Source organism: Amphiprion ocellaris, chromosome 3 (genome assembly GCF_022539595.1).
Source record: "Amphiprion ocellaris isolate individual 3 ecotype Okinawa chromosome 3, ASM2253959v1, whole genome shotgun sequence".
In the NCBI taxonomy this organism is placed as follows: domain Eukaryota; kingdom Metazoa; phylum Chordata; class Actinopteri; family Pomacentridae; genus Amphiprion; species Amphiprion ocellaris.
This window is the reverse complement of record NC_072768.1, coordinates 25,262,311-25,289,636: the sequence shown is the minus strand read 5'-3', so window position 1 is coordinate 25,289,636 and position 27,326 is coordinate 25,262,311. Positions and strand designations below refer to the sequence as shown.

The window sequence follows — 27,326 nt, the reverse complement described above, 5'->3', positions numbered from 1 at the left end:
TCTCATGATTCAATTACTGTTGTCTTACCCTCTGTCACTGATTAGCAACCATACTTCTGAGTTGTGCTACGGCTTGAATGTAAGCAGGAAACCACTCTAGGCCTTTGCATGTGTAGTGCTGCTTATGAAATGAAATGGCTTCTTATTTATACTGGGAATACAACTAAGCTTAAGCATGTCAAATAGGACATAAAGTATTATGCAATCAGCTGCATTTTTTGTCTCGTTTATAGTGTTCTTCAGGTAATATACCTTTAGTGGTACCAGGCATTGAAATGAACAAGAAATTGAAGAAAACAAAGGTGGTCTAATCATTTTTTCCATGACTGCATATTTTAAAGTGTTTTTGTTACTTACCTCATGTCAGCTCATTGTCAGTTATGTATATACTCCACGAGGGTTATAATTTAAAGATTGTAGCCCCTAGGATAACTGAAGAAAAAAAAATCTTTATGCGTAAATTGTTACATTCCGACAAATATGCCAAACACATCTAGCCTAAACATGGAAACAAAACTATAAAGGTGCAGTTCAAAAGATTAGAACTTTGTAAAAATAAATTTAATCCAAAATGTAAACTTTCATATACTATATAGTCATTATACCTCAAGTAAAATATTTCAAGCTTTTGTATTAATTTTGATAACTATGGCTTAGAGCTCATGAAAAGATGAAATCCTGTATCTCAAATTATCAGGATATTTCCAAAGATAAATAAAAAAATTGATTCTGTATTGGAAATACAGAAATGTATCACCGTCTGTAGGTACACTACGGTTCAAAAGTTTGGGATCACCCAGACGATTGCATGTTTTCCATGAAAACTCACATTTTTATTCATGTTCTAACATAATTGCACAAGGGTTTTCTAATAATCAATTAGCCTTTCAACACCATTAGCTAACACAATGTAGCATTAGAACACGGGGTGATGATTTCTGGAAATGGGCCTCTGTACGCTTATGTAGTAATTCCATTAAAAATCATCCGTTTCCAGCTAGAATAGTCATTTACTACATTAACAATGTCTAGACTGTATTTCTGATTCATTTAATGTTGTCTTCATTGAAGAAAAAAATAAGGAAATTTCTGTGACCCCAACCTTTTGGGACAGCAGTGTAAATACAATAAATATCATTGTAGGAGGTACCTTGTATGACACTAAACAGTCAACGCATTCAGATTAACTGAAAAAAAAATTATTTGTTTTATTGAATTTGCAAAGTAATGTTTAGCAAATGCTTACAGAACAAATCAAGAAGGAACAGATACACACTCGGCTGTGTTAAAGGTTCACATACATAAAAACACTCAGACGGAACAGCAAACCAAAATGCAATTCTCAGTCTCTTTGTTTCATCTAAACCATAACCACACAACTCCTGAAACAAATGTCTAAAGCTTGTACAAAAGTGTTCCATTCTTTGACTTTTTACATTTTACATACTTGTAACATTTAGCTGTAGGCTCTCTTAAAGCTCCCTATAGCTGACCTCCATGCTAAATACTTTTTCCCAGCACTGACAAAATCATGTACAGTAGATAGCATAACAAAGGTAATGTAGCATTTTTCAAAACAATAGTTATCAAGTGATTTATGGAGATGAACAGTAAATGGTGTGATGGAGCCGTCTCACAGCTCGACGGTCCTGGGTTTGAATCGAAGCTGGAATCTTTCTGACTGGAGTTTGCATGTTCTCCGAGTGCAGCGTGGGTTTTCTCTGGGTACTCTGATTTCCTCCCACAGTCCAAAAACATGCTGAGGTTAATTAGTAATTCTAAATTGTAGGAGTGAATGTGAGTGTGCTTGGTTGTCTGTCTCTCTATGTGGTCCTGTGATAGACTGGTGACCTGTCGGCAACCCTAATTCGGATTAAGTGGCGTAAAGAAAAATCAGATGAATGAATGGATTTTGTAGTTTCATTTGTCGAACTTTTGTTTCTTTCTTCTGACTGGAAATCACATAAGTGACGAGAAACAGTAAGACATTGCGTTCGAGATGTTAATATAATTTTAGTTGGGTTTTTTTTTTTTGTTTGTTTAAAATTTCTTAGAAAAAGAAGTTACTCATCATCAAGTTTCCAGCATGCTTTCACTGGGATTTTATTCCACTCCTCTTTGTGATGATCTCCCGGTCTTCAAGGTTGGAACGCTTCCTTGTCATCACTGTGGTGATGATGGTGGTGTTCCTCCAGTGATTCACAGTAGGATTCAGTTCTGGACTTTGGCTCGTCACCTCAAAATGTTGATATTGTTTTCTGTAGAGATCAGCCTTGTTCAGTGTCTGAGAAGGCACTACCAGTACTATTTGGATTTATCAGGATGGTCTTGGTGTTGATCCTTGGATTCTTCTTGGCCTCTACCAATCTTGAGAGTGCAGGGATAACTTTTGTCTTCCTACCACATCTGAAATGTTGTCAGTGTTAAATACCTTGTCCTTTATGTTGCAACTTTGCACTGTGGCTACTGGCATTCTAAAACACTTGGATATGACTTTATATACTATATATACTTGTCTTGTCAGCAGCCATAATATGGAGATCCTCACTAAGCTTGTTTGTTTAAACCATGACTTGCAACTGACAAGTGCTTACTATGCCAGCTGAATGTTTAATCATAGTGTACAAGAATGCAGTAGAACATGGCAGAAATTACCCAGACTGTTTGGAATGGTGTAGAAGTTTAAGCAGTTTTCTTTAAAAAACTAACAATTTCTTGATTTTGGACAAGGCATTTTACGTCAAAAAACTTAATATACAACAAATAGCTAATGTTTATCACTGACATCTCTAACACAGTGTCTTCCTGTTTTTTGTCATTTGCAATTTCCAGCCAGAAGAAACCTATTGGTCAAATCTAAATTCACGTGATAGAATCACAATGATCCGAGAACAAACGTAGGCCCGACCAAAAGTGAACTCGGTGTCTGCGTCATTGTTCCCAAAAGTCTCAGTTTCTGCCCTTTCAAGCTAAAAAGTAAACCCACAGTTTCTGAACCAAAACAGAATCCATGAGGTCTTCACCTGGAAGGGTTCTTTAGTTACCAAGGGACCCTTACCAAAACGCATTTCTTGGGATTTTTTCCTTTTAATGCATTGAAGACCATGAGTTGTGCTTTACTGGTGACACTGTTGTCAATGTATTTAGAAGGCACATAAACGGCATGGATACCACAACACTGCAGCAACACACCATCTTACATTTGGTTTGCTTGAGTGGGACCATTATCAGCATTACAGTGATACAAAACACAGTTCCAGCACTTCAGACTCTGTGGGATGCAGCATTAAAACTGGCCTCCACAAAAAGCGACCTAAACCCAACTGAGATAGTTTGGGATGAGACTGAGTGCAGAATGAAAGAAAATCAGCCAACAACTGCTCAGCCTGTGTGAGAACTCCTTTACGACTGGTGGACAAGCCCCAAAGCTGTTGCAAGAGCATCTTTAATTTTCCCTTTGTTTACAATAGTTTGTATACCACATAATTCCATGTGTAATGTCATACTTTCAAAGGCTTCAGTTTTGTGATAAACTGCAGAAAATAGTTAAAGAATAACTCTTAAAATGTAGTTGTGTCCAAAACTTTTAGCGGGTACTTACTGTATAGTTCTTTAATGTGACTTTGTAGTCACAGAGAGAACAAGAACTCATTTCAAAAGTCATTACAGTGAATATTTTTTCACCTGGATAGAATTACAAAAGTAACACTCCCTTGAGTGCTGCTGGTGACAAACACATTCTCATATAAAATCAAACGCTCTACCAAATGCTTTACAAATAAAGAACAAACACGTCGGAGTCAGAATGTACCATCCATCCAAACAAGCCATTCTACTGTGAAAAACAGAACCTGCAACTGCACAGATAATCAAGTTTTCTGATCAATGTGAACTCAAGCGAGAGGAATTCCTAGTCTCATTTTTTTTTTAAAGTATACAATTTGTTCTTAAACAATACTAATAACACTGTACACTTGATCATCCACTTAGCACTTCTGCAAACACAAATATATCATCAAATCAAATCAGAGTCACAACCTCCAACAAGTGACACTCTTTTTACCACCAGCTGACGAAGTTTACTAAAATTCCCAATTTATTCACCAGTTACAAAAGTAAAAACTTAAAAAAAAGATCAGGTTGAAAAGTGACTTCTTTTAACTCTCTACAAAGCGATACTTGAAACCCATTTTAAGAAACTTCAATTCTTCATTAATCTAATCTGTATGTGCCATGTCATTCTAACTTCTACTCTGTATTGGGTCGATGATTAATGCTCTATTTTTTTCTTGTTTGTAATAGAGATTTGTAAAGCATTTTGTAACGTTATATTAAAAACTACTATGCTGGAAAAGATTATCAGGACCATATTACCACCACCTACACAACCGGTCAAAGGTTTGGTGTCACCCAGGAAATTTCATTTTTTCCATGAAAACTCACACTTTTATTCATGTGCTAACATAATTGCACAAGGGTTTTCTAATCAGCAATTATCCTTTCAACACAATTGGCTAGGATGGTAAGGTTATGCATCACGTAAATGTTGTTTTTTGGATGTTAGATGGGTTATTCATCAAGTGAATGGTGGTGTTAATGGCACAGAATCATGAGCTTGGACAACAGTTTGGGATGGACGTCTGTCTCTTCAGCGACCTGCAGTAGAATCAGTTAAGACCATTGTAGAAATAACTCAGCTACACTACCATTCAAAAGTTTGGGGCCACTTAGAAATGTCATTATTTTTGAAAAAAAAATGCATTTTTTCAATGAAGATAACATTAAATGAATCAGAAATACAGTCTAGACATTGTTAATGTGGTAAATGACTATTCTAGCTGGAAACGGCTCATTTTTAATGGAATATCTACATAGGGATACAGAGGAACATTTCCAGCAACCATCACTCCTGTGTTCTAATGCTACACTGTGTTAGCTAATGGTGTTGAAAGGCTAACTGATGATTAGAAAACCCTTGTGCAATTATGTTAGTAAATGAATAAAAGTGTGAGTTTTCATGGAAAAAATGAAACTGTCTGGGTGACCCCAAACTTTTGAGCGGTAGTGTACAGTTGTGCCATATTAAAAAGCTCTGAGGCAACGATGGCTTATTTTGTTAAATGCCTGTAGCTTCAGCTCGTATCTCCTTGATTCCCTTCCTCACCTCTTCCATTCGCATGTTTGGTGGGAGCTACTAAGATGTAATGAGAGGAGTTGACGAAAGGAATCGTGGATGTACAAACTGAAAGATGAGCAGCAGGGGAGGTCGGACACAACTATAAAAGTGGCACAGAAGAACTTATGTCCTACAATTCCTAAAAATAAAGACCAACTGACCTAAACAGGAAAGCAGGGGAAAGATACATACTGTAAGTTAGTATAACCAGACCAAGTGTCTTTGGGGTAGTGTCATCTACTGCAAGCAGAAGATAAAGTAGACATCTCACCATTATATGGCATGTCTAGCTAAGTTTTCAACAACTTATTTTGTTCAAGTGCACTAAGTCTGAAGTTTGTTGTTACTGGCCTCATGAAGGAAAGGCTCACTGCACACTAAAAAACAAAGCAGACTTCATGTCCTACAGCAGAGTCATTCATTATGTATTAGGACAGTAACATGTTTCACTGTGTTGGCTGAAGTACACTGAAGAGACTTTCAGCTCTACCTTGAGGGACTTCACTCCTGTATCTGATTAAAGTGAGTGTAAAACAACACTACTGTGCCCGTTTCTACATTAAAAATGCTCTTCGTCACTGTAACTGTCACACACACAAAAATATTTCCAACACCAAGTTAGATGTGGTTTTGTCCCAAAACTACAAAGTGAACGACGACTGGTTTGTCAACTAACTTGTGTGCCACTACTACTAGAAGGTATCCTTCCAACAAAGCTCACAAGTAACTCAGGTCAATAAGAGTGCTGAAGATTCATAAGAGTCTCACCCAAAGTTCTTTCTGAGGTCAAGTCAAGTTATATTTATAGAGCCCAAGATCACTAATTTCCTTCAAACATATGGCCTGCGGGCCAAACTGGCCCACCAGAGAGTCCAATCCAGCCCGCAGGACGACTTAGCAAAGTGTAAAAATTACAGAGAAAACATCAACCGCAAATTGTAAATACGTAAAACTATAAATTTCAAATAGTTTCTAGATCTTGACAATCTGCTCGGATCATAAAGCCAAAATACTGTTGAGTTGTAGATACACTCGTGCAAGTTGTAATGCACTTGTATGAATGATAAAATGAGGCCTAATATTGTTGAAATTGCACTTACTTTTCTTCCGAAATTTCAGATAGTTCAAAATGATTTGTAAAAAGATAGTTCCCTAAATGTGAACATTTTCAGAATCTATTTTTTTGAACTAAAACAAAGGGAAACATTTGGACTTGTAGTTATTTAGTTGTAGGTTATTATGCTGTGATATAACTGGTCCAGCCCACTTGATATCAAACTTGCCTGTATGAGGCCCCTGAACTAAAATGTGTTTGACACCCCTGTTCTAAGGGGTATTTACAAGGAGTATGTAACACCTTGAATCTTGAGATTTTCATAACAACCTTACCTAAACTCACTATTGGAGTTTATTTTTGTATAACAAAACTGTCAACATCAAAACTATGAAATAACATATGGAATTATGTGGTAAGCAAAAAATTTTTAAAAATATTTGATTTGACACCCACTTCAGGATGAATCCTTCCCAATAGTTTTGAAGAAGAAGTTTGTATGGAATCATATTTGCTAATGAAACAAAACTTCCAAAATATCAAAGACAATTAATCAAAAATAGGAATATCCAAAGTAAAACTTCAAACTTACAAACTAATTATTTGGCCTTTACTGAGCAGACTTTAAGCTTTAGTGCTAGTTTTGCGGTTACGCCATCAGCTCTTTTGTTTTCACTTGCAGATTTTTTTGTTTGCAGTTCTGACACAAAATCATGTGGCTGGGATGTTTCAGGGGCACGTCCCAATTGGCTAATGAGATATTGTGTTGCTTCTAACTTTAAGTAATTATTTTACATGTAGATATAGCCAAAGTATCAGCACATCCATTTTTAACTTGTATTTATCTTGTCAGACAACATTGCAGGTTTTTAAAAAAAAAAAAAAAAAAAAAAGGGATTTTAGCAGTACAGAGGATTAGGACTGATTGCTAGTTAACGTGTAGTCTTAATGGGCTGTATTTCAGTCACTCTTTCCTACTTGTTCCAGTGTCTGACAACAGAAACTTAAAAATATGTAAATGAGAACAGTTAGACCTAAGGAAGTCTCTTAGACAAAAGGTGAAATTTCCAGCTGCCTTCTACTGAAGCAATGACAATGTAAATGAGAACAGAATCTGTTTACTTCTCTCCTGTACTCTGTGCTCACATACACTGTATCGAAATACAGCAGAACAATAAAGCTCTTCTCATTTACATTTTTTTAAATGATTTTGTTGTCAGACAACAAACAGGAGCATGATGTAGTACAGAAGTACTGCTCATTAAGACAATGTATTAACTAAGCCACTAAAATGGTGTTTTTATTAACAAAACATTGTCTGACAAATCTACAATAAACTTGAGTTAAAGATGATGGCTGTGTGGTGAACTTGGTGGTGAAAGTGACTAACAGACTGAGCTTCAAAACTGCACGGCAGGAAACCCATGTGTGAGGTTACTGAGGGTTCGCTCATCCTTTTATAAAGTCACTGGCTGTATTTCAATATCCATATTTCAATACTAAATAAAGTGTCAGAAAAATGCTTCGTATGTCCCAATGCAGAGTGTGTCAAATGTAGTATGCCATAAATACTTGGATGTCCTACTACATCCAGTCAGATTTTGCAGTAAGCCAGCATGCATTTCTGGCCCATTCTGACCCACAATCCTCTGCACAGTTACATCACATATGTGCACGCAACTGTAAAGAAGCTTGAGCCACTGAGAGCCACAGACAGAGGACAGCTCATTTTGCATTACAGACTGCGACAAAGGTTAAGATGCATTATATTGACTAAGTAGTGTGTCCCAGTTATATGAATACTGCATGAAACAGTATGTGCCTTGTGAAGGCAGCTGTAGCACATCAAAAAGTAAAAAGAAAAATTATGCGATTTAGAACACACCCACAGACTTATATTCAAAACTCATTAGCCAATCGGGACAAACTGCTGGAAAAACCTGCCCACACAAGAGGTTCGTGTCGGAACTGAGAACAAAACATCAGGTAGCACGGAAGAGAGAGCAAGCAGTGTAACCATCAAGTCATTAGTAGCCATGCTTCCATATCATTGTCGAGTGAATTTGAAACAAAAAAACTGAAGAAAAACAAATGCAAATTAGGTTTGTTTCTATTAATTGCTCTGGAGTGATAAACCAGGCTATGTAGTGTCATCAGAAGGTGATGTAAAGGCTACGTTACACATTGCTATAATAAACAGAGCACAAGAAGGTGCAACAAGGCCAGCTGCTTGCCAACTACTAACAAACCTTTAAGATAAAAAAGAAACAAAAGTTTTGATACTATGAGAGAAAAATGGGAAGGAGTCTCTCACCTCTCCTAATGGTACATGCTTTAGCATTAAAGAGGTCAAATGTCACAGAACCTTCATTACAGATAAAAACCTGGTGATGGCAGCATTTTTTTCCCCTAAGGGTGTGCCTGTAATCTTCAGTCACTGTCACTGCTGCTCTCTGAATGCACATACCAGTTATCTTCTCCCGCGTTTTCCACAAACCACAGACCTGAAACAAAAAGTGGACACGTGAGTTCAATGCAGGTTGAAGTTTGTCTCTTCGCAGGATTTCAGCATCTTACCATTTGGTGTTTTGCCTTCATCATCACCATCATCATCATCAATGTGCTCCATGTCATAACTGACAAGCATGTTCTGTGGAAAGAAATCACCTATTAAATTCATCATTACATTTTTGCTCAGTTTTTTGTTACCTCAATAGAAATATCTTTCCCTATTTAAAGTTCTATATACAAGATTTTGAACAAGAAAGTAGCAATAATATAGCTGCAAACAACTACAGGGGGTCCTCGGTTTACAACGTCCTCGACATACAGCGTTTCATTGTTATGTCTGAACTGGTTACGGTCAGGTCCTCGGTTTACAACGTACGGTGTTTTGTCATTACATCGGAACTGGTTCCGTGGAAGTAGTTGCCGAGCGGAGTGGACGAATATGTCGTCACGCGGCACTATACGACGGCTTTCTTTACTTTCGCTGGTTGTACACCACCTTGGATTGTGCAACATTTGCAAACTTTTTGCCCTTCATTATGGTTCTCAAACGTAAGTCAGACTCTTTTGATGGCAGTGCTTTGAAGAAAAGGAAAGTCATCTCCACAGAAGTGAAAACAGATATAATAAAACGCTCGGAACAGGGCGAAACACCGACGAACATCGGCTGGTTGCTTGGCCCTATCAGAAAAACACACAAAAGGAAAGTATTACATCAAGTTGTTAAAAGATAAAGAGACTTTACTGTCATTGTGCAGAAGTACAACGAAATTTGTCTGGAAGAACACGACAATTAGCAGCAGTGCAAATACGAATAAAAATAGATAAAAATGCTCTTAAAAAAATTTTTTAAAAATTTTAAAAAATCAAACAAAGTACTATATACAAAGTAAAGTGGTCAAGTGTTGCAGGACTGAGAATATAAAATAGTGCAAATAGAGGAAGTACAGTACTAAGTAGAGTCCTTACGGTGAAAATCGACTTACGTTGCGCCGTAGGAATGGAACGCTGACGTAAGCCGACCCCCTGTATTTGCTATGCAAGCATATAATAGAAGCAAGGTGTCTTTAGCAGAGAGAGCAATCTCAGTAATAAAAGCTGTTGCCCTGTATTTCTGTCTATTGTATTTGATCATTTATTTCTCTTTAAGTGGTTTGAGAGGGACGTCACCTGGTCATCTCGAACCTGATCTAAATGACCAATTAGGTAAAATGGAAATTAAAACCTGCTCTAGCAGCATTCAGTGGTTGTGAATGTCACATACAACACCTATAGAAATAATCGATGTGAAAATCATTTCTTTCTGCGGTTGATTGAATTAAGTTAATTCAGTACCTTGTTCCTGACGAGTCTCTCCCAGTATCCCTGCTGCTGTTTAACTAGTATGAGAACTGGCTCATTGGAATTCATTTGCAAGTAGCAACAGTCTGCTGCGATATTTTGGTGAAGCTCCAAGTCGACTCTGTAGGACCGACCATTTACTCTGCCACTGAACACAATCAACAAAGACAGAGCATTAATGCACTGGAGAATGGAGAGTTTTCAGTTCTGTCTCAATTGTAATGCCAGAGCTGTTAAATTTTTAGTCATGGAAATTAGCTTCACCCTCAGGCACACCTCAGTCTGTCCTCAGCTCTCCCCAGGATGATCTTCCTTATGTTGTCAAGCAGTTAGGAAGTGGAATCCATTATAGAGTTACAGATCTGAGACCACAAATATGTATGTGTCCCTTGCATTTTTTTTATTCGGTTTAGTCAATCAGCCTGAAACCAGATGGTCCCAATGGCCATCTTTGTGTCTGTGTATGTAAACACAATGGGCCCTGCACAACAACAAACACTTGTTCCAGAAAATATTGAAAGTGTAGATCAGTACTTCGCTGGCCTGAGATAATGTCTTCAAACACCATTATTTGACAGACCAACAGTCCCAGACAAAGACGAAGCTAAAAATGCAGCAGATGTACACATTTGAGAAGTTGGAACAAAAGACTGTTTGCCATTTTGGACAATAAATGACTTCAGTGTGCAATTCTCAAAACTGAATTTCATTAATCTAAGACTAACAAATAATCAAGTAACTAGGATGGAGAACTCATGTTCATGAACACCAAAGCTGTTAAAATCCACAAGGATTACAAAGAAAAAAAACAAATGGTAGCCTTAGAATGATTAGTTGATTTTAGATTTACAAACATAGGAAGGGAACATTTACTGTTCTATTTTCAGGGCACATAAATGAAAGCTTGCAAACAAAAGAATGACAATTGGTAATGTGGTGATGTCTTGAGAACAAGACAGCACAACAACAACCATCTGTTGTATAATAAGAATGTGCCACTTAAAATTATTTTACAACATTTTACTACAGGGTAAAATAATTAAGTCTTTGCAAAAAACATTGAAAACCATGATGTAACTACAAGAGAACAGCAGTAAAGAAATCAGTCAACAAATTGAACAGAATTAACCTAATACATTTTTATTTGTGCTCATTCTTCAAAGTAGCTCAAGATGAATGTATCTTCAGATTTATCTGCACTATCATGAGCAACAATGGGTCATGGACTTGAATAAATTTTGAGCTATAAAACAGCTGTATCATTCAGTAAGAACAGAAGAATACTGAACAACTTAAGCAACCAACATCCCACAAAGGGAAGAAATGGACTTTGTGGATTAAGTTTCCTGCACAATGTTACACTGTGAACTATAACTCCATCTGACCTGTTGCACTGATATTACACCAGCCTGCAAAACAGAAACAAGTCTTTGTATCGGCCATCATCCAAACTTATGCTTATGTATGTTTAATTCACACACAGGCTGGCCGTGCTAAACATGTATCCACTACCACCAGTGTAAAGTGTTCTGGATAAAAAGCTCCACTGAATGGTGGATGTAATGAAAAGTAAGTGCACGATCATTAGTGGTCTGGTGATGACGGACCTGTAAACGACTCGGTCAGGGTAGAAATCACAGCGTTGATTTTCTGGGTTCATCAGCTTCACTGTTAGAGTCACAGAGTCGGATGTTTGATACCAGCGGACCTGAGGGTGGAAACTGCAGCACAACCAAAGACAAAACAAAGACATTGGAGGACCTTATAATATTCCATTTTTTAGACACAGACGCTAAAGAGTGACGCTCCACTTTGATATGCTGGATCATCTACCATAGATTGCACAACACTACTTTCAGTTTTCCTCCACAATGTTTAAGCAGAACACTGTCAATCTTAATTTTGTGTCGACAAAAGTTGTAGTAGGAAGGAGTTCTCTTTAGCTATTTTTCACCTTTTAGTCGAGTCATCACAATCTGCTCCATCAGGGCTAATGACCTGCTGGTGGTTGCTTTGATCAGCACCTTCAGGCAAACCTGTGAAAATATTTCCACACATACAAGTTATATATTTTTTTAATACTCCAGCACAGTATGAAATGGAAAGAAATGTTTACGTTTTGACAGTCAAAACTGTAGAGTTAAATTGACAGCATGATTTAAATGATAAAAAAACAGGGTATAATATTTGAGCCAGTAGTGCAACTCAAAAAGAATTCCAAGTTTCTATTAAACTGCTTAACAAAGTGACAAAGCAACAAAATGTGGCCTGAATATTAAACAAAGTGCAATAGGGACATGTGGATATGTTACAAGCACAGAGCAGCTATGGCAACTCCCTTTCTTCTCATTGTGTAACTGCCCTCTGATTTTGACTGCAGCTTCAAATTCTGTAAAACTACAGCCAAACTCACAGTACAGTCATCATGTTTAACATGTGTTTGCTGAGTGGGAGCAGCAGTTTGTAAGCGACTGGTGGTTAACATGTAGTTATAACTGGCTGTGTTTCAGTCACTATTTCATATTTGTTCTATTGTCTGACAGCTGAAACAGGCAAATACGTATTATATATTTTATTGTGAATTAGGCCGTATTGAAACCCGGATATCTGCGATTATGTGACCTCAGATGGCAGAAGAGATGCAAACCAATGTAAAGTGGCTGTGCACTAAATAGCTCTTGTGTGTATTCTTTTCAGGTGCATTTTGTTCGAACTGCTGTTGTGTGCCACCAAAATTTTGCACATTGTACCAACTTTTATTTCTGTGATCATCTGAAGCACTCCTGGCTCTTTGGAAATCTCTACAAACACTGAGTACACGGAGTAAGACTTTGCTGCTGCTGCCATTATCTGAAACTGTAGCACTGACTGCAGCTGACTAGTGACTGGAACCAAGAACAACTAACGTCATGATGCAGCAATTCCATAGTGATACTTCAATAATACATTTTTTTAGAATGAATTGGTGAACAGAAAAAAAAAAAATAGGCGCCGACTAAAAATCCTGATGAGATTTTTCACCGTCATCAATTATGCAGACTAATCACAGCAATTCAATGATGCATAATTACATATGGTATAAGTAGCTTTTCACATGCAATGGCTAAAACAATGACAGAGTCTCTTAGTATCCATCTACAATTCTCACTAAAATTCTACTGTATGAGGAGGAAATCTGTAGAGAGAACTTGATTTTACCATTTTCCCAGGGGGTCTGACAGGCAGCCAGGTTGGTTGCGGGGCAAAGTTCTCCTCCATCTTTGTTGCTGTGTATGAAATTCATAGTTTCTCTTTTGAGCAGCAGTTGGACCAACACACTACAATTAGACACACTGTAACTCTGACGGACTTTTTAAACATTTGTGTTATATATTTTGTAGCTTTTCTTTCTGTACTTGTTCTCTTTTTTTGGTTAGGCAGCTGAGACATTAAGTGAGTCAACATTTAGAGTAAGTGTACTTACTAAGTGAGACTAAAGTACTGCAGGGAAGTTTCTTTTCACCTACATATCCCTGCTTTTTAAAGTTTTTAAGACATCACAATCAATGATAAATGATCAATAGTCAATGTGCCTCAATGTCTATAATGGTTTTTTTTTTAAATTTTTGCAAGACTTATGTGCTAATCATGAACTTTTGAAACATGAAAAACCAGAGTTCATCAGTGAAAACACCAACCTCTCTATCTCCTCAGCTGACCTCATAATGGCAGGGGAGATATTTCTCTGTCCAATGTCAGCCTTGCTGTCCAATGGGGTTTGTTGATCATAGCCTGGTACCTGGTGGACTTCAGGTGATGATGGTGCACGGACCAGGGACTGGTCTGTTGAAGATACTGGACTAAGTGGCTCACATGGCTTTAAGTGAGGGGCTTCTTGAGCAGCAAGCTTCGTGACCTCGGCAACTCTGAAAGCATTTTCTTCAGGTTTGACCGTGACCATCAGAGATGGTAAACCATCCTCCTGCCTGCTAACACAACAAAAATGTGCTGTTTAAGTCTTCTTTTCGTGAAAGTGGCAGCTATTGCCTGCCATAAGTTGTCTACTTACCTAGAGGTGTGCTCTGCCTCCTTGCAGCTGCCAGACGGACCCTCTTGACACAGTGCCCTCAGTAGGTCCAGATGCTCTGGGTTGCTGATTCCCATCCCTGTGTTCAGGATCTCAGACTGGATGCTGTATTCGTTTATGAGCGTTTTCACACCTGGCACCTGGGTGACCCGAACCTGGGGGAAAAAAAATAAAAATCATGCCTCAAATTGTACTAAGTAGAGCATTGATTCAGGGAACTTTGTAATCTGACAATTAACTCAATTACTTGGATGGAAGTAGTTGTATAAGGAGATGATTCACCTTACCATAGGATCAACAAAAACAGTGTTTCCCAGACTGAGAACTGCTCTGCCTCGATGCTGCAGGCCTCGGATTTTCTGGCTGATTGCTCTGGTGACCTGCAGGAACACATGTCCATTTAAATGACTGCCACAAAAGAGTTTTGTTCACAATCGAACTGTGTGCCCTCCAGCAGGAAGGACACTAAATACACTAGCCACAGATGTTTAGCTTGGAAGTCTAACATCCAACACAAACCAGATAAAACTATTTTTGAAACAATGATACTTATATATCTGAGAACTCATGCTGAAGTCTGAACATGCCCGAAAACAGACCCCATACATACTTCAGTCAGAAACATTATGAAAAGCTCTGGAACGGATTACAGCTTTCAAATTTTCACTACAGTCAACAGTTTACAACGACCCAATGACATTTATTGTTTGTATTTATGTTTCCTTTCATAAAATAAATCTTTGAAAGTATTTTGACAAGATAGAAGAGTTCATAGTCATTCCAACAAATAAAATGCCTAAAATGGTAAACATAAAACAATCCAGTATTGCAATAGATTTTAGGAGATTAAAAAAAAATAAAGGGAGAGACCAGTTTGGTTTTATAAGTGTTGTTAGTGCATGTGATTGCTAAGTAACAACATAGGAAGGAAACCTTGGGATGCCAGTTATTTTCAGCATCAACTGGCTTGACTCGGCAGACGATAATTTCGACAGCTTGGCCAGGCAGGGAGTGAAACTGCTCTGGCAGATGAAGGACTTGATAAGATTTGACCTCCTCCTCCTTTCCCACATCAATGTACCACACACAGATGCTGAAAAACAGGCAATTATGTCCGTCTGGCACCGAGATGATCTTCACCCTGCAAAGGAGTGACAGTCTTATTATTTACTGAGGGTTAACGTGCATCCATTTCACACAAAACATTTGGAAGAGGGCATTCACTTTAGGGTTAGTATTCCAAGGTTTGGTTCTTCCTATGATCCAAACAATTACTGTCAAAAGTCTACACTACCAGTCAAACGTTTGGACACACTTCTCATTTAATGTTTTTTTCTTTATTTACATGACATTTACATTGTAGATTCTCACTGAAGGCATCAAGACTATGAATGAACACATACAGAATTATGTAGTAAATAAAAAATTGTGAAATAAGTCAAAACATGTTTTATATTTTAACCATCAGTTGTGTTGTGCAGAAGTCAGGTTGGTACACAGTTGACAGCCCTGTTTGGTAACTGTTAGAATCCATATTGTGGCAAGAACCAATCGGGTAAGTTAAGTTGGACTTCTGTTATCCATGAGATGAGTCATCCCCTACTGGTTGTTAGAAAGAGGGCAGGGTTAAGGCCCTTTGATGGTGGCTTCACATTTAGACCAGGAAGTTACATCCAGCTTTTATATACAGTCTATGTCTACTGACATTTTTGGCATGTATGCCCTATATCTCATTATCAGTCAATATATTTTGAATTGTTTAAAATATTAACTGCATGAAGAATTAGCATCCTTACTTCAAAGCTGGGCAGACAAAGTGCAAATTCTATTAAACGCATGATGGGCGCACTACACAATTTAATGTGTATTCCTGCACAAACCGAAGTGTGACTTCTGTCAGTCAACTGACCACCATGTTGAGTTTACATTCAACATAATAACCAGGCCTCAGCACGGTTTGTCCAACGACAATTAAAATAAAGTTTTGTTTTTTTTTTAAATACTGTGACTTTTGTTACTTTGGGCAATAGTAAAGCTGAAATTGCTAGAGTATATAGCTCTTCCTTTATTCTGCGTCATTTGACTGCTTTAACTGCTACAATAAGATTTATAGCGAATTGGACACCTTTGAAAGTTTGTGAATAATAATGTAAAAAAAAGTTTGCCTTTGTTCTACCAAAAATGTACAATGCTGTGCCTCCAAAACTGAGATATATATCAAACAGAGAATTTTGTGTGCCGTTATATGGCCTATTATTGAAGTTTTTATCCACAGACTCATACTAATACCAGACATAAAAGTTGCAGTTTGTAAAGCAGTAAATTTGAAATAAATCAATCTGAATTCACTTATAGCTAGTTAACAAACTAGCATAATCAAGTTTCAAGTGTTGAGATCTGTGAAACAGTTAGTGTGATCATCCAATAGTGTTGTATTTAGATTTTATTGTCAGACCTGTGGAAGACATTGTCCTCCTGCACAGCATATAAGCCTCCTTCCAGTAGCTCCTTGGCCAAAGGTTTCTTGTCAGCATAATAAGAAGTCATCTCAGAGGACATTATGTCAAAACGACTGTCCTCCTTCTTGACAATACGACCGTAGAATACTGATGCCGTCTTAATGTAGAGAGGCACCACCTGGGAGACATACAGATCCAAATTTATAAGTGTATTCACTGATGATAGTTACAAATGGCACTATAATTATACTATTACAGAAATGTTGTTAGAAAAAAATATAATTGGTATCTTGTCTGATTTGTGAATATGCACAAAGGCTTCTAGCCACATAATAGCTAATATCTTCACATCTGCAGCTTCATTTAAGCTGTTACTGATTATTTTATGATTTTACAATTGTTTTACATAGCAACTGGTTGCAAAGAGCAGAACAACTGACTTGCATGATCAGTGCAGTACAAAAGCTGGGCTAACGTTTGTATTTTTTGTGCAAATGTGTGACCACTATCACTTAATTATTGTTCCCTTAATATTTTTGGCAGTGTTTACAGATAGACCATGGTAGAAAGCAGTGACTGAAGTATCTGATGGCCATTGAATAATGGAAAACTCACACAGCACAGGCAAACATGTTAACACTCTTACTTCTATGACTCCAGATGCAGGGAGGTCAGACTGATCCAGTTGGGAAATGAATCTGTGACGGTCAGGACACAAACTGCTATCTCTGCAGAAGAGACCCCAAGAATAATCACATCATGTTATTCATTTGCTCTTCACTTTCCCAAATCCATTTAAATCAGTCATTATCATAAAGCTGGTTTTGTCAAACTGAGACCACCCTGGATTAGTGGATTTCAACCATGATAAATGGATGCTACGGGTTTAAAACTCAAATCTCAGTTCAGTAAGTACCTCAGTTTCAGTACAATGAAAAAAAAGCTTATAATATGCTCATAATATAAGAGCATAAATGCCATGGGGAGCTGTATATGCACAGCACTCATGTTTTTCCTTATACCACTAATGTGATGCTGTCCCAAATGAGTGAGCAAGTTCGACATAAAACCAGCTGTAGTTGATCAAGGTTAGCACATAGTCTTTGTCCGATCATCACTGTAATTAACTTAGAAACTGTCATGTTTCCTAAAGAGCAGACTTTAGATAGCAAAGGGTGCAGTGGCTGTATTGTTTCAGTGCACATGCATGTGGAACCAAAAGGCCCATACTGAAAATTTTCAGTACGAAAATATACAGTTTATACAGTTACACACCCAATAGATGCAATAAAAATAAAGATAAAACGTTTTCATCTTAGTGAGAAAGCAATAGTTAGAATATTGAGCAGCCATACAGATTATTAAAGACCCAGAATTCATTGTCTTTGTTATTCTTTAAATATTTTTTTTTATCTTTCCAACTGTCTAATCTCCAAATTGTCAGAAAAAAAGAATTTTTATGAATTTAAAGATTGCTTTACTGGAAACAATCACTCTGGTTAGCAATCCAATAGGTCTTCCCATGTGTTGATTGTGGTGAGCTGCTCATACAGCCATATTTGTTTGCACATGAAAGCCTTGAGATCACATCACATTCAGTCCTTCTTGATCTAAAGCGACTACAGTATAGCAGACTTCACACGTACCTACCATCAAGCATGGTAGTGGTAGTATTCTGTTCTGGTGCTGTTTTAGTACCGGTTTAATTTGTGTTTTACACAAAGTAAATAGAATAAAGAAGGAGGAGGATTGCCCTAACATTCTTCAGTAAAACCTAAAATCATCAGACACAAGGTTGGGTCTTGGATCTAGCTGGGTGTTCCAACAAAAGATTGACCCCAAACACACATCAAAAGTGGTAAGGAAATGGCTAAATCAGACTAGAATTAAGGTTTATGACTAAAGTTATGGCTTGTACCCCTTAAAGAAGCAGAGTTTTGTCATATTTCCAGATGACATCAAATCTATGAGGAATCAAAACGCATGATTGTTTTTTGAGACAGACACATAGGTTTAAATGATTCCATCACAGAAAATTAAGAGATATATGTCATTGGAAACGCAATACTTCCATGATAAAAATGGTCTTCAGAAGTGGTATGTAAGCATTTGTTTTTGTTTTTGTCCACATCAACACAAATACCAAAATAAAAATCCAAAGCATTTTTTAAAGAAGCGAGAAAAAAAGACCTGCAGACTCCAAAGCTCTTCACATAGCTGCAGAGAGGGCGGTTTGTCTTCTGGTCTTCCCGGGCCACATGTATGCCCTGAGCGAAGGACAGCAGTTCGGGAGGCAGCAGGGCATTAGTTCGTCCTAGGTAGCGCAGAATCCCAACAATATGGCGGGTGTTTCTTTCTGAAATGAGAAGCACTGACCGGGCGACATAAGGGCAGCTCTCTCTTTGACCCTGGGATCAAACAATAGAGAGTCAATCAGAGGGAGAAACAAAAACTTCGCCCAGGACAATTTTCTAGCTGCAAGCATGGATACTGAACTGGTGGTTCTTTAATGCAATGATTACATACACCTAGTACTGCAGTTGACACACTGTGCTAATAGTGCTCAAAAGATACATTTTTTGGTGGTACGGATTCTACCAGATGCTGGAAACACTTCTTTGAGATTCTGCTCCATCTTCATATGATTACATCATAATTTTCCAGATATTTAATTCTGTACATTCGTGATGCAATTCACAGCTGTACTTCACCCGAAAAATGTTCAACTGGATATAGATCTGGCAACTTGGGAGGCCATTCAAGTCCACTCGCCTCACTGTCACGTTGACAAAGTTTGAGGGGGCTTGCACATTATCATCAGGCAAGAAGTACTAACTAGAAGATGATTCGAAGACCAGGCTGTATTTTTACAATCTTTAACTGTCCAGTTTTTGAAAGCCTGTGCCCACTACAACATCAGATTTCCATCCTTGCTGACAGAATAGAAACCTATTATGTTATTTTGTCACTGCAGCCCATCTAGCTTAAGCCTAAATTTTACTCCCTTGCAGAAAAACACATGCACCGCTGTTGACAATACAGTCACGTAGGCGGTATCGACTATCTCTAGCCCACTTTGAGGACTCTGTTCCACACATAATCAGTAGATCAGAGATTGCGCAGGCTGCCCTTATAGCATACACAAATTTTAGGCTACACAGTCATGCAGACACTTACAGATTAATAAAAAAGACTCAAAGATATGACAAAGTTCAGTGTTTCCTCTAGGATTTTTTCCTGCAGCGGCGGCAGGCTCCCGCTCCCTCCCTCCCCCCAATCCATTGCACTATTTATTATTCAATGAAAAACCCAGTGTTCCTACAACTCTAAAATATTGTTTAGCAGATGCTTTTATCCAAAGCAACGTACATCTGAGAGTAGGTAGAATGCAAGCAAGGATCTAGTCAGGACAATAAACCTGGATAAGAGCCACTAAACAAGTTCAAGTATGATAATAGGACCATGGTGTCTACAGGCAGTGCGACAGGTAAAGGGAATTTTTTTTTCCTGAAAAAGTGTTCACTGAGTGTAAACAAGACAAGAAGAGTGTATTGGGCAAATGTTTCTATTTAGTTGTCCTTACTTGTTCTGAAAGGTTTCTGAAGTTTTCAGCCATGCAGAAGAGTCGGTTGCCAAACAGTTTGGGAGAGGTGGGAAAACCACAGTGGACAACACAAGTTGCATCTCTAATGCCCAAACACTTCATGCATCCATTGGTGGTCACTTGGGATTAAAGTTAAAACAACAAAGACAATGATGTACAGAGGCACTGTTTGTGATGGAACTTCAGTGAATGGCTGAAAATGTTTTCCTGTGCTCTCCATCCATGCAGTAGTGCTATCCAGAAAAATATTAAATTTACCCAGAATAACATGAGTGCCAGGACCAATGTCTTTTCTCCACTGCTGGATGGCAAAGTCAAACTGGTGTGTTAACCCCTCATGGAGCTTGAGGCAGAATGCAGATTTGTTGCTCACAGCCTGATATCACAGGGGAAATATTGGACTTTCATTAATGATGCTGTCGTAATCCTCACAGAAAACGAGCTCAAAAAGACAATTTGAAAAATGGTAGCTGTCAGAGAATTATGCTGTGCGCTTCAAGACTAACAGAGCACAGTGTGACTAAAAACACACACAACTGTGTGTTTTATATATCGCTGTATTTCATGATTCCCCTGAACAAGAATAAATACTTCAGTGATGTGAGCTTTCTTTTCATTGCATTAAGGGTGGTACGAGGAAAAAGGCAAAACAGGTTAGGGTTAGGATCTTGCACTAGCATTAGAGTGTAAGGGTGTACCTTCTTTTCAAAAAACGATGTTGGCAAAGGGTGAATTATCTTAAATCTGGGGATGTTTTATATTCAGGTCGATTTGACACCAGACCTTGCAAAATCTATCTATTTCATATCACTAAAGTAATATAACTACTTCTCTTCAGTTACTCTACTATAGTGGAAACAGTTATCTAAGTTACTGAAGTAACTGTTTGTTTGATTTGTGATTTAGGTATTCAAGTTTTCACATGCAAAAACAGGAATTGGAATTATCCCAATTATTTAGATTTATCACACTGCCATATACTAAGATGTACAACAGAAGCTGTCACCTTAAACACGTCTTCAGCCTCCTGAGCCGAGTTTGCTACGATCAGAGTCTTCTGGCCAACGTCAGGGTTGAAATCCAATGCACCCAACAGTACTGAGATCTTACTGCTCTCCAGAGTCATGAGAGTGATCTGCACAAAGGGAAAACATTTAGGAAGATCACTGAAAATCTCAAACTCCATGAAACCTTATGGTAACTTTTAGTTTGCTCTCCATAATAAATACATTTTGATGCATATCATATTTCTCTGGCATAAAAAACAGAAATTTACTTTGTATTTTTTTTATCCAAATTTCCAAGCTTGGATGGAAACAGTTAAGGCTCTAGCTTTACAGATGGAGCACTAGCCTTCATTATTTTATTATAGATTCTGACATACTCTCTTAAGACAACATGGGGTTTTTAAATCTGAATACTGCAGCGATACTGTATGATGTAATACAAAGTTAAGTCAAAAGGAAAAGAAGTATAGAAAGAGATTTTTTTTTTAAACAACCATGCAATTTCCACAACAAACAACGATCTTCACAAATGTAGCCTCAGCTGAAAAACAAACAAAGCCTTCTAGCCACATAAAAGGGCTCCATTACAAAGACAAACAGAACAATGTACGACTGTCCATATATACTACCGGTCAAAAGTTTTAGAACACCCCGATTTTTCCAGTCTTTTATTGAAATTCAAGCAGTTTAATTACAATGAATAGCTTGAAATGGCACAAATGTGTAAAGAGTGTAAATTTCAGAATTTTACAAAAAGGCCCTTTTCAGGGAACAAGAAATGAGATAACTAAAAGCTGTTCTGCGGCAATGGAGGTTGATCAGGCCTTGAAAGTTGGTGCTACCAAATACTACAGGTGTACCAACTTTTCATGATTACCTACAACCCTCTCTGTCTACATAAAAGTAGTGCTGCCTCTTGAGAATTATTTGGACAGTATTACACTGCAGAAAGTAGTGTGTTGCTATAAAAATGGTGAGGAAAAGGCAATTAACAATAGAAGACAGACAGACCACCAAAACACTTTAAAATGTAGGTCTTTTCTACAGAGAAATTGTGAAGAAAGTCAAGGCATCAGTCAGTACAGCTTTGTTCGCCATCAAAAGGCTCTCGGAAATTGAGGGAAACTGACAGGGAGAGGTCTGGAAGACCAAAAGCCACAACAGAATCAAAAGACGAGTTTCTGAGAGTCAACAGCTTGGTGATAGGCGGCTCACCGGACAACCGTTTCAAGCACAGCTTAATAGTGGTCGGAGAAAGCAAGTCTCAGTTTCAACTTTGAAGAGAAGACTAGGAGTTGCAGGTCGGACAGGTGGAGTTGCAGCAAGAAAACCATTGCTAAGACGTCAGAATAAGAAAAAGAGGCTTGCCTGGGTCATGAAACACCCCCAATGGACTACTGAAGACTGGAAGAAGGCATTATGTACTGATGAATCAAAATTTGAAATCTTTGGTTCATCATGCAGGATTTTTGTACGCCGTCGAGTAGGAGAAAGGATGGTTCCTCAGTGTGTGACATCAACTGTCAAACATGGAGGCAGAACCCTAACCCTAACCGTGATGTCTGGGGCTGTTTTGCTGGTTCCAGGGTCGGCAACTTGTAGGGTAGGGTAGGGTACAGTAGGAAAGGATAGAATAGACTAGAATAGACTAGAATAGACTAGAATAGACTAGAATAGAATAGAATAGAATAGAATAGAATAGCTTCATTGTCATGATACATGGGGGCATGACAAAAATACAAATAGCTGCCGCTGGACGGCTCATTGAAATAAGCTAAATTAACAACAATAAATAAGAAAATCGAATGTACATATAAACAAAACTATATTAAGAATTTCAACGTATGCAAAAGAAGCAAGACATATACAGTACAGTGAGGAGGTAATGAGATCAAATAAAAACAAATTAAATTGAGCAAATCCAAGCTTTGCCAGAACTACCTTAGGAAAAAAGAACAAGATGGTAAGCTTGCAAACATGGAGTGTCCAGCACAGTCTCCAGGCTTAAACCCCATGGAGCTGGTTTAGGATGAGTGTGCTCTGAAACTTTTGACCAGCAGTGTATGAAGGAATTAGAAGCAGAGTGGTCTAACCCGCAAAAATCCAAACTAAGTTTTTTATCATTTCTGTAATATTTTATGGTGTAGACTTTAGTGGCATAGTAGTCTAACCCACAATCCAAATATAGTGTTACAGTGGTGCTTTGAACGTTAGACCATTCTTGAAAATACAAAACTTTGAACCCATTTTTCTCAAAAACTACAAAAAGTAGGTTAACTCTGCTTCCAAACCCTTCATTTGTTTCTGCATTTGTTTCAACCACAACTGTACTGAACCTTTTTATCACATTTGTAGCCCAAAAATAACTGTGTTTTTGTGACAAATTATCAAGCTCCTGGATGGATAAAAAAAAACAAGTTTCAGCTCACAATGGCTGAATGATGTGCCGCATGAAAGTTTGTAAAGTGAGCTGCTCCATACATCTGGTACAGAGATAATATTAAAGGCATAAAGTGAGTACTATTGCAGTTGTACAAGGGTAATGTGAACCCAAAGGGTTAAAGAGAAAAATGTGTCATGGCAGTATCATGGCAACAATATAATATTTTTGCTGTAAAGGAACTGACAGACCTGCTGAATGTTCCCGTAGAAAGCAGCTTCCTGAGGGACAGCTATGACAATGCAGGGGTATGGCATGTGATTGGCTAACAAACCCTCCATATGACTGGTCCATCTTTTTGCAATGGCAACCAGCTGCTGAGGACAGGAAGATGTCATCTCGCTGGAGGTCACCTTTCGGAAATGCTGCAAGATGGACACCATCTGACAGGAGAATGTTGTTTTTAAAAATATGCAGAACAAGTGTTTAAATGTGAATCAGTTAGTCCCAAATGTTTCAGATGGGTTATCCATACTAAGTTCATTACCTAGAGTTGATGGCAGTCGGCACAACCCCATTTTGAAGAATTGGACAGGAGTAAAGGCACAGAAGCTAAGAAAAGTACTGCTGTGGACAGTGTCAGCAGCAAATCTTTTTGCTGTTTCTCCTGCTGTGTCCATCAATGAACTTGTTTGTAGGGTTGGCCCAAATAGAAGTTTCTGGATTCCGGATATTCGGACCCTATTAATGACGAATATCCGAATATTTGGTCTGCTCCATAACGTCCGACGGGGCGGAGGGTGACGGACGGACGGGCATAGGAACGAAGCGAATATTCGGTTCAGTCCGTAACGTCCGGTGGGGGGGGTGGGGCAATATTAGGATCGGTTCCTATGGTAACGTCCGACGGGGGGACACGTTGGGCGAATTCACGAGACGAATACCTATCACGCAACATCGTCCGAGGGGGGAGGAAATTGATGGCACTGGGAAACACCGCCACAATTGAATCAATTATTCCTTCTATCATCTCCGATGGGTAAGTCTCAGTCGATTTGTAGTACAATTGCAATCATGTGATCGTCAGCAGGCAGCTGATATAGCATTCACTTGTAGTCATAGTTGCAATGACGCCGTGCCGCTATCTCGCAATTATACAGAAATCTTAAACAAGTCCGTGCATCCAGACTATAAGCCACATCACTGCCGAAATCTAATGAGGTGGTCCTTGTGTCATTTCTGACCTTCGTTGAAAATTTCATCCAAATCTGTTATTCCGTTTTTGAGTAATGATGTGCACAGACGGATTCAGATTAACAGATTCACAGAAGGACAAACCAACACCGACCATCACATAACTCCACCACATTCCTTGGCAGATTAAATATAGTGCACTCTTAAACTCAAATTGATTATTTTCAGCTAGGAATTTTATAGTTGGCTAATATACAATTTGCTGCTGACCCTGTCCATAGCAGTACATTACTTAACTCCCATGCTGGAACTCCTGCAGACTTCTCCAAAGTGAGGGGATAAAGGCCACCATCCACTGTAGGTCATAGAGTGATTTTGAAAAACTCTCTCATACAAGTCCAACCCCTTTAATTATTCTAAATGTAAATGTTCCATCTAAAATTGTGCGTGATCAATATGTTCCTGTTTGGACAAGAACTATTTAACATCATTAAGCAGGCTTCAACTGTCTAAAGTGGTTAGTGACACCAGACAAAAGATGCTGATAGTTGTAGTCAGTTAACATGAACTCCAAAGCCAAGTACAGGCCAAATTAAAAATGGAAACTCGTGACAAAAGAGAGCCCAATTTTGAATTTGCTGTTCAGAACTTCTGACAGAATGTCAGACGGTCTTCTCTATGGAAAACCACCAACACTGAGTAGAAATGATGAGCTGTCACCTGGTCTGGTGCAAGAGTAAAGAGCTGGTCAGCTTCATCGAGCACCAAGTGGTACAGCCGCAGGAACAGGAAAGAGTGACAAGACAGCAGACGACCCAGAGAGAAAGGAGTGGTCACCAACAGCAGGCCTGGTACAAACACAGAAATTTTCATAATTATATGACATTCTGACATGGAAACAAACATTTACACATTTTCTATAACAACCTCAAAAATGTGGAGTAATGCACTGTACTGACCACTAGCAGAGTGAAACACAGAGATTGTGGTTTTCTTACAGTTTTTGGGGATCTTGAAGGCCTTGGCCTCATCTTTGCCAATGCCGAGCAGCACACTGACGGGATGGAGGCTCCGGGCAACATTACTCTCCTCCAGCAGGTCAAACACTTCCTGGACCTTCTCCCAGCCTGGACACAGCAGCACTGCTATGGGCTAGATGCAAACACAGCAACATGAAGACATGAAGGTGATGGCGAGGTGGCAGCACTGCAATAAAAAGCCAGTTTTATTAATCCTGCTTGGTGTTTATGTACTCACCCCTGAGCTGGAGGTGACTGAGGAGAAGATGGAGTTGAGTAAAATGTGGGTGAGAAGTGGGGGGAGGTAGCTCAGTGGCTGGTCAGCATTGTGGGAAACAATCAGAGTGTTGCATCCTCGAGCAACAGCTGGCCAGCTGTAACGGTCAGCTGTAGATAAAGTGCTGTACTGCTTTCTCCCTAACACCTGGAGACAAAGTCAGATGAATGGAGGTTAAACATAGTTTGCTCTCAATGTTAACATAAACTTTTCCCTGGTACAAACTGGTCACACCAGGAGAACGACTCCAGTGTGTAGATCCCAGTTGCTGTTAAATTGAACTGGATATTCTGGGATGATATGGGATTTGATCACTGCTTCCTAGTCACGCTGTCAGAAGCTAACCAAGACTACCTCTGATACCTGCAGATTGGCTGGCACCTGGTATCATTTAATTTGCAGATTTGAGGAAAATTCTGAGCTGCTGACATCTGGGGCACTTTGGCCCCTTTTTTGAAGGCACTACAGCATCATCCAACGGTGAGAAGTACCTGTACCTCTTTCTTAAATTGTCTTGAATGCTTCAGGTCTGGTGAATCAGTAGAGTACTTGTTTTCAAAACAGTTCTTAACAAGAACACACTTTAAAAAATTATGTGCATCTACTGAGATTTTAATGTCATTTATAGACCCTGTGTGTGGAATGTAAAAATCTCTGACATGGTAAAATATCATTAAATGAGTCTCCCCATACACCATTGACACATGGACTTGGGTGGACCTAATCAGTTCTTGCAGAGTCAGTTGCAGCTTCTTCCATTCATTCATCCATCCATCATCTATACACCACTTAATACACCAATTAACCTCAGCATGTTCTTGGATTGTGGGATGAAGCCAGAGAACCTGGAGAAAATCCACGCATGCACAGGGACAACATGCAAGCTCCATGCAGAAAGATCATGGGAAAGCGGGGATGCAAACCGAGGATCTTCTAGCAGCAAGGCGAAAGCGCTAACCACCAAGCCATTGTGCAGTCCAAGCTTTTTGTTTATATTTTTTAATAGAACAAAAACCTATGCCACAGTAGTTTTTATTCATGTGACAGAATGAAATAACTAAAAATCTACACATCATCATCATATCAGTAAACGCAAAAATAATTTTTAAAAAAATGCACAACCTGTTCCTAAAGTAGATTTACTAAATCTAAGTGGGAAGCATCACACAAACTCTCACTTAAAGACTATTTATGGGTATGTTTGAAGTGAGCAGAACAACTAACAGTATATAAACATATTA

The 27,326-nt window shown here is 38.6% G+C and overlaps 1 protein-coding gene across 1 annotated transcript in view; it reads right to left on the bottom strand.

Moving 5' to 3' along the window:
* Nucleotides 1-8,660: 8,660 nt before the first annotated feature.
* The window catches only part of tdrd12 (tudor domain containing 12), a 32,825-nt gene continuing 14,159 nt past the window's right edge, over nucleotides 8,661-27,326 (bottom strand). Inside the window, exons 19-38 of the mRNA XM_023263410.2 lie at nucleotides 26,047-26,232; nucleotides 25,788-25,941; nucleotides 25,510-25,637; nucleotides 23,847-24,038; nucleotides 21,215-21,343; nucleotides 20,467-20,584; nucleotides 20,188-20,327; nucleotides 18,795-19,012; nucleotides 17,251-17,332; nucleotides 16,601-16,782; nucleotides 15,079-15,286; nucleotides 14,433-14,525; nucleotides 14,128-14,300; nucleotides 13,757-14,044; nucleotides 13,278-13,345; nucleotides 12,034-12,115; nucleotides 11,687-11,800; nucleotides 10,074-10,227; nucleotides 8,808-8,880; nucleotides 8,661-8,734 (exon numbers count right to left, since the gene is read on the bottom strand). Coding sequence (XP_023119178.2) covers nucleotides 8,661-8,734; nucleotides 8,808-8,880; nucleotides 10,074-10,227; nucleotides 11,687-11,800; nucleotides 12,034-12,115; nucleotides 13,278-13,345; nucleotides 13,757-14,044; nucleotides 14,128-14,300; nucleotides 14,433-14,525; nucleotides 15,079-15,286; nucleotides 16,601-16,782; nucleotides 17,251-17,332; nucleotides 18,795-19,012; nucleotides 20,188-20,327; nucleotides 20,467-20,584; nucleotides 21,215-21,343; nucleotides 23,847-24,038; nucleotides 25,510-25,637; nucleotides 25,788-25,941; nucleotides 26,047-26,232 — 2,856 coding nt within the window. The remainder of the gene's footprint in view (nucleotides 8,735-8,807; nucleotides 8,881-10,073; nucleotides 10,228-11,686; nucleotides 11,801-12,033; nucleotides 12,116-13,277; nucleotides 13,346-13,756; nucleotides 14,045-14,127; nucleotides 14,301-14,432; nucleotides 14,526-15,078; nucleotides 15,287-16,600; nucleotides 16,783-17,250; nucleotides 17,333-18,794; nucleotides 19,013-20,187; nucleotides 20,328-20,466; nucleotides 20,585-21,214; nucleotides 21,344-23,846; nucleotides 24,039-25,509; nucleotides 25,638-25,787; nucleotides 25,942-26,046; nucleotides 26,233-27,326) is intronic.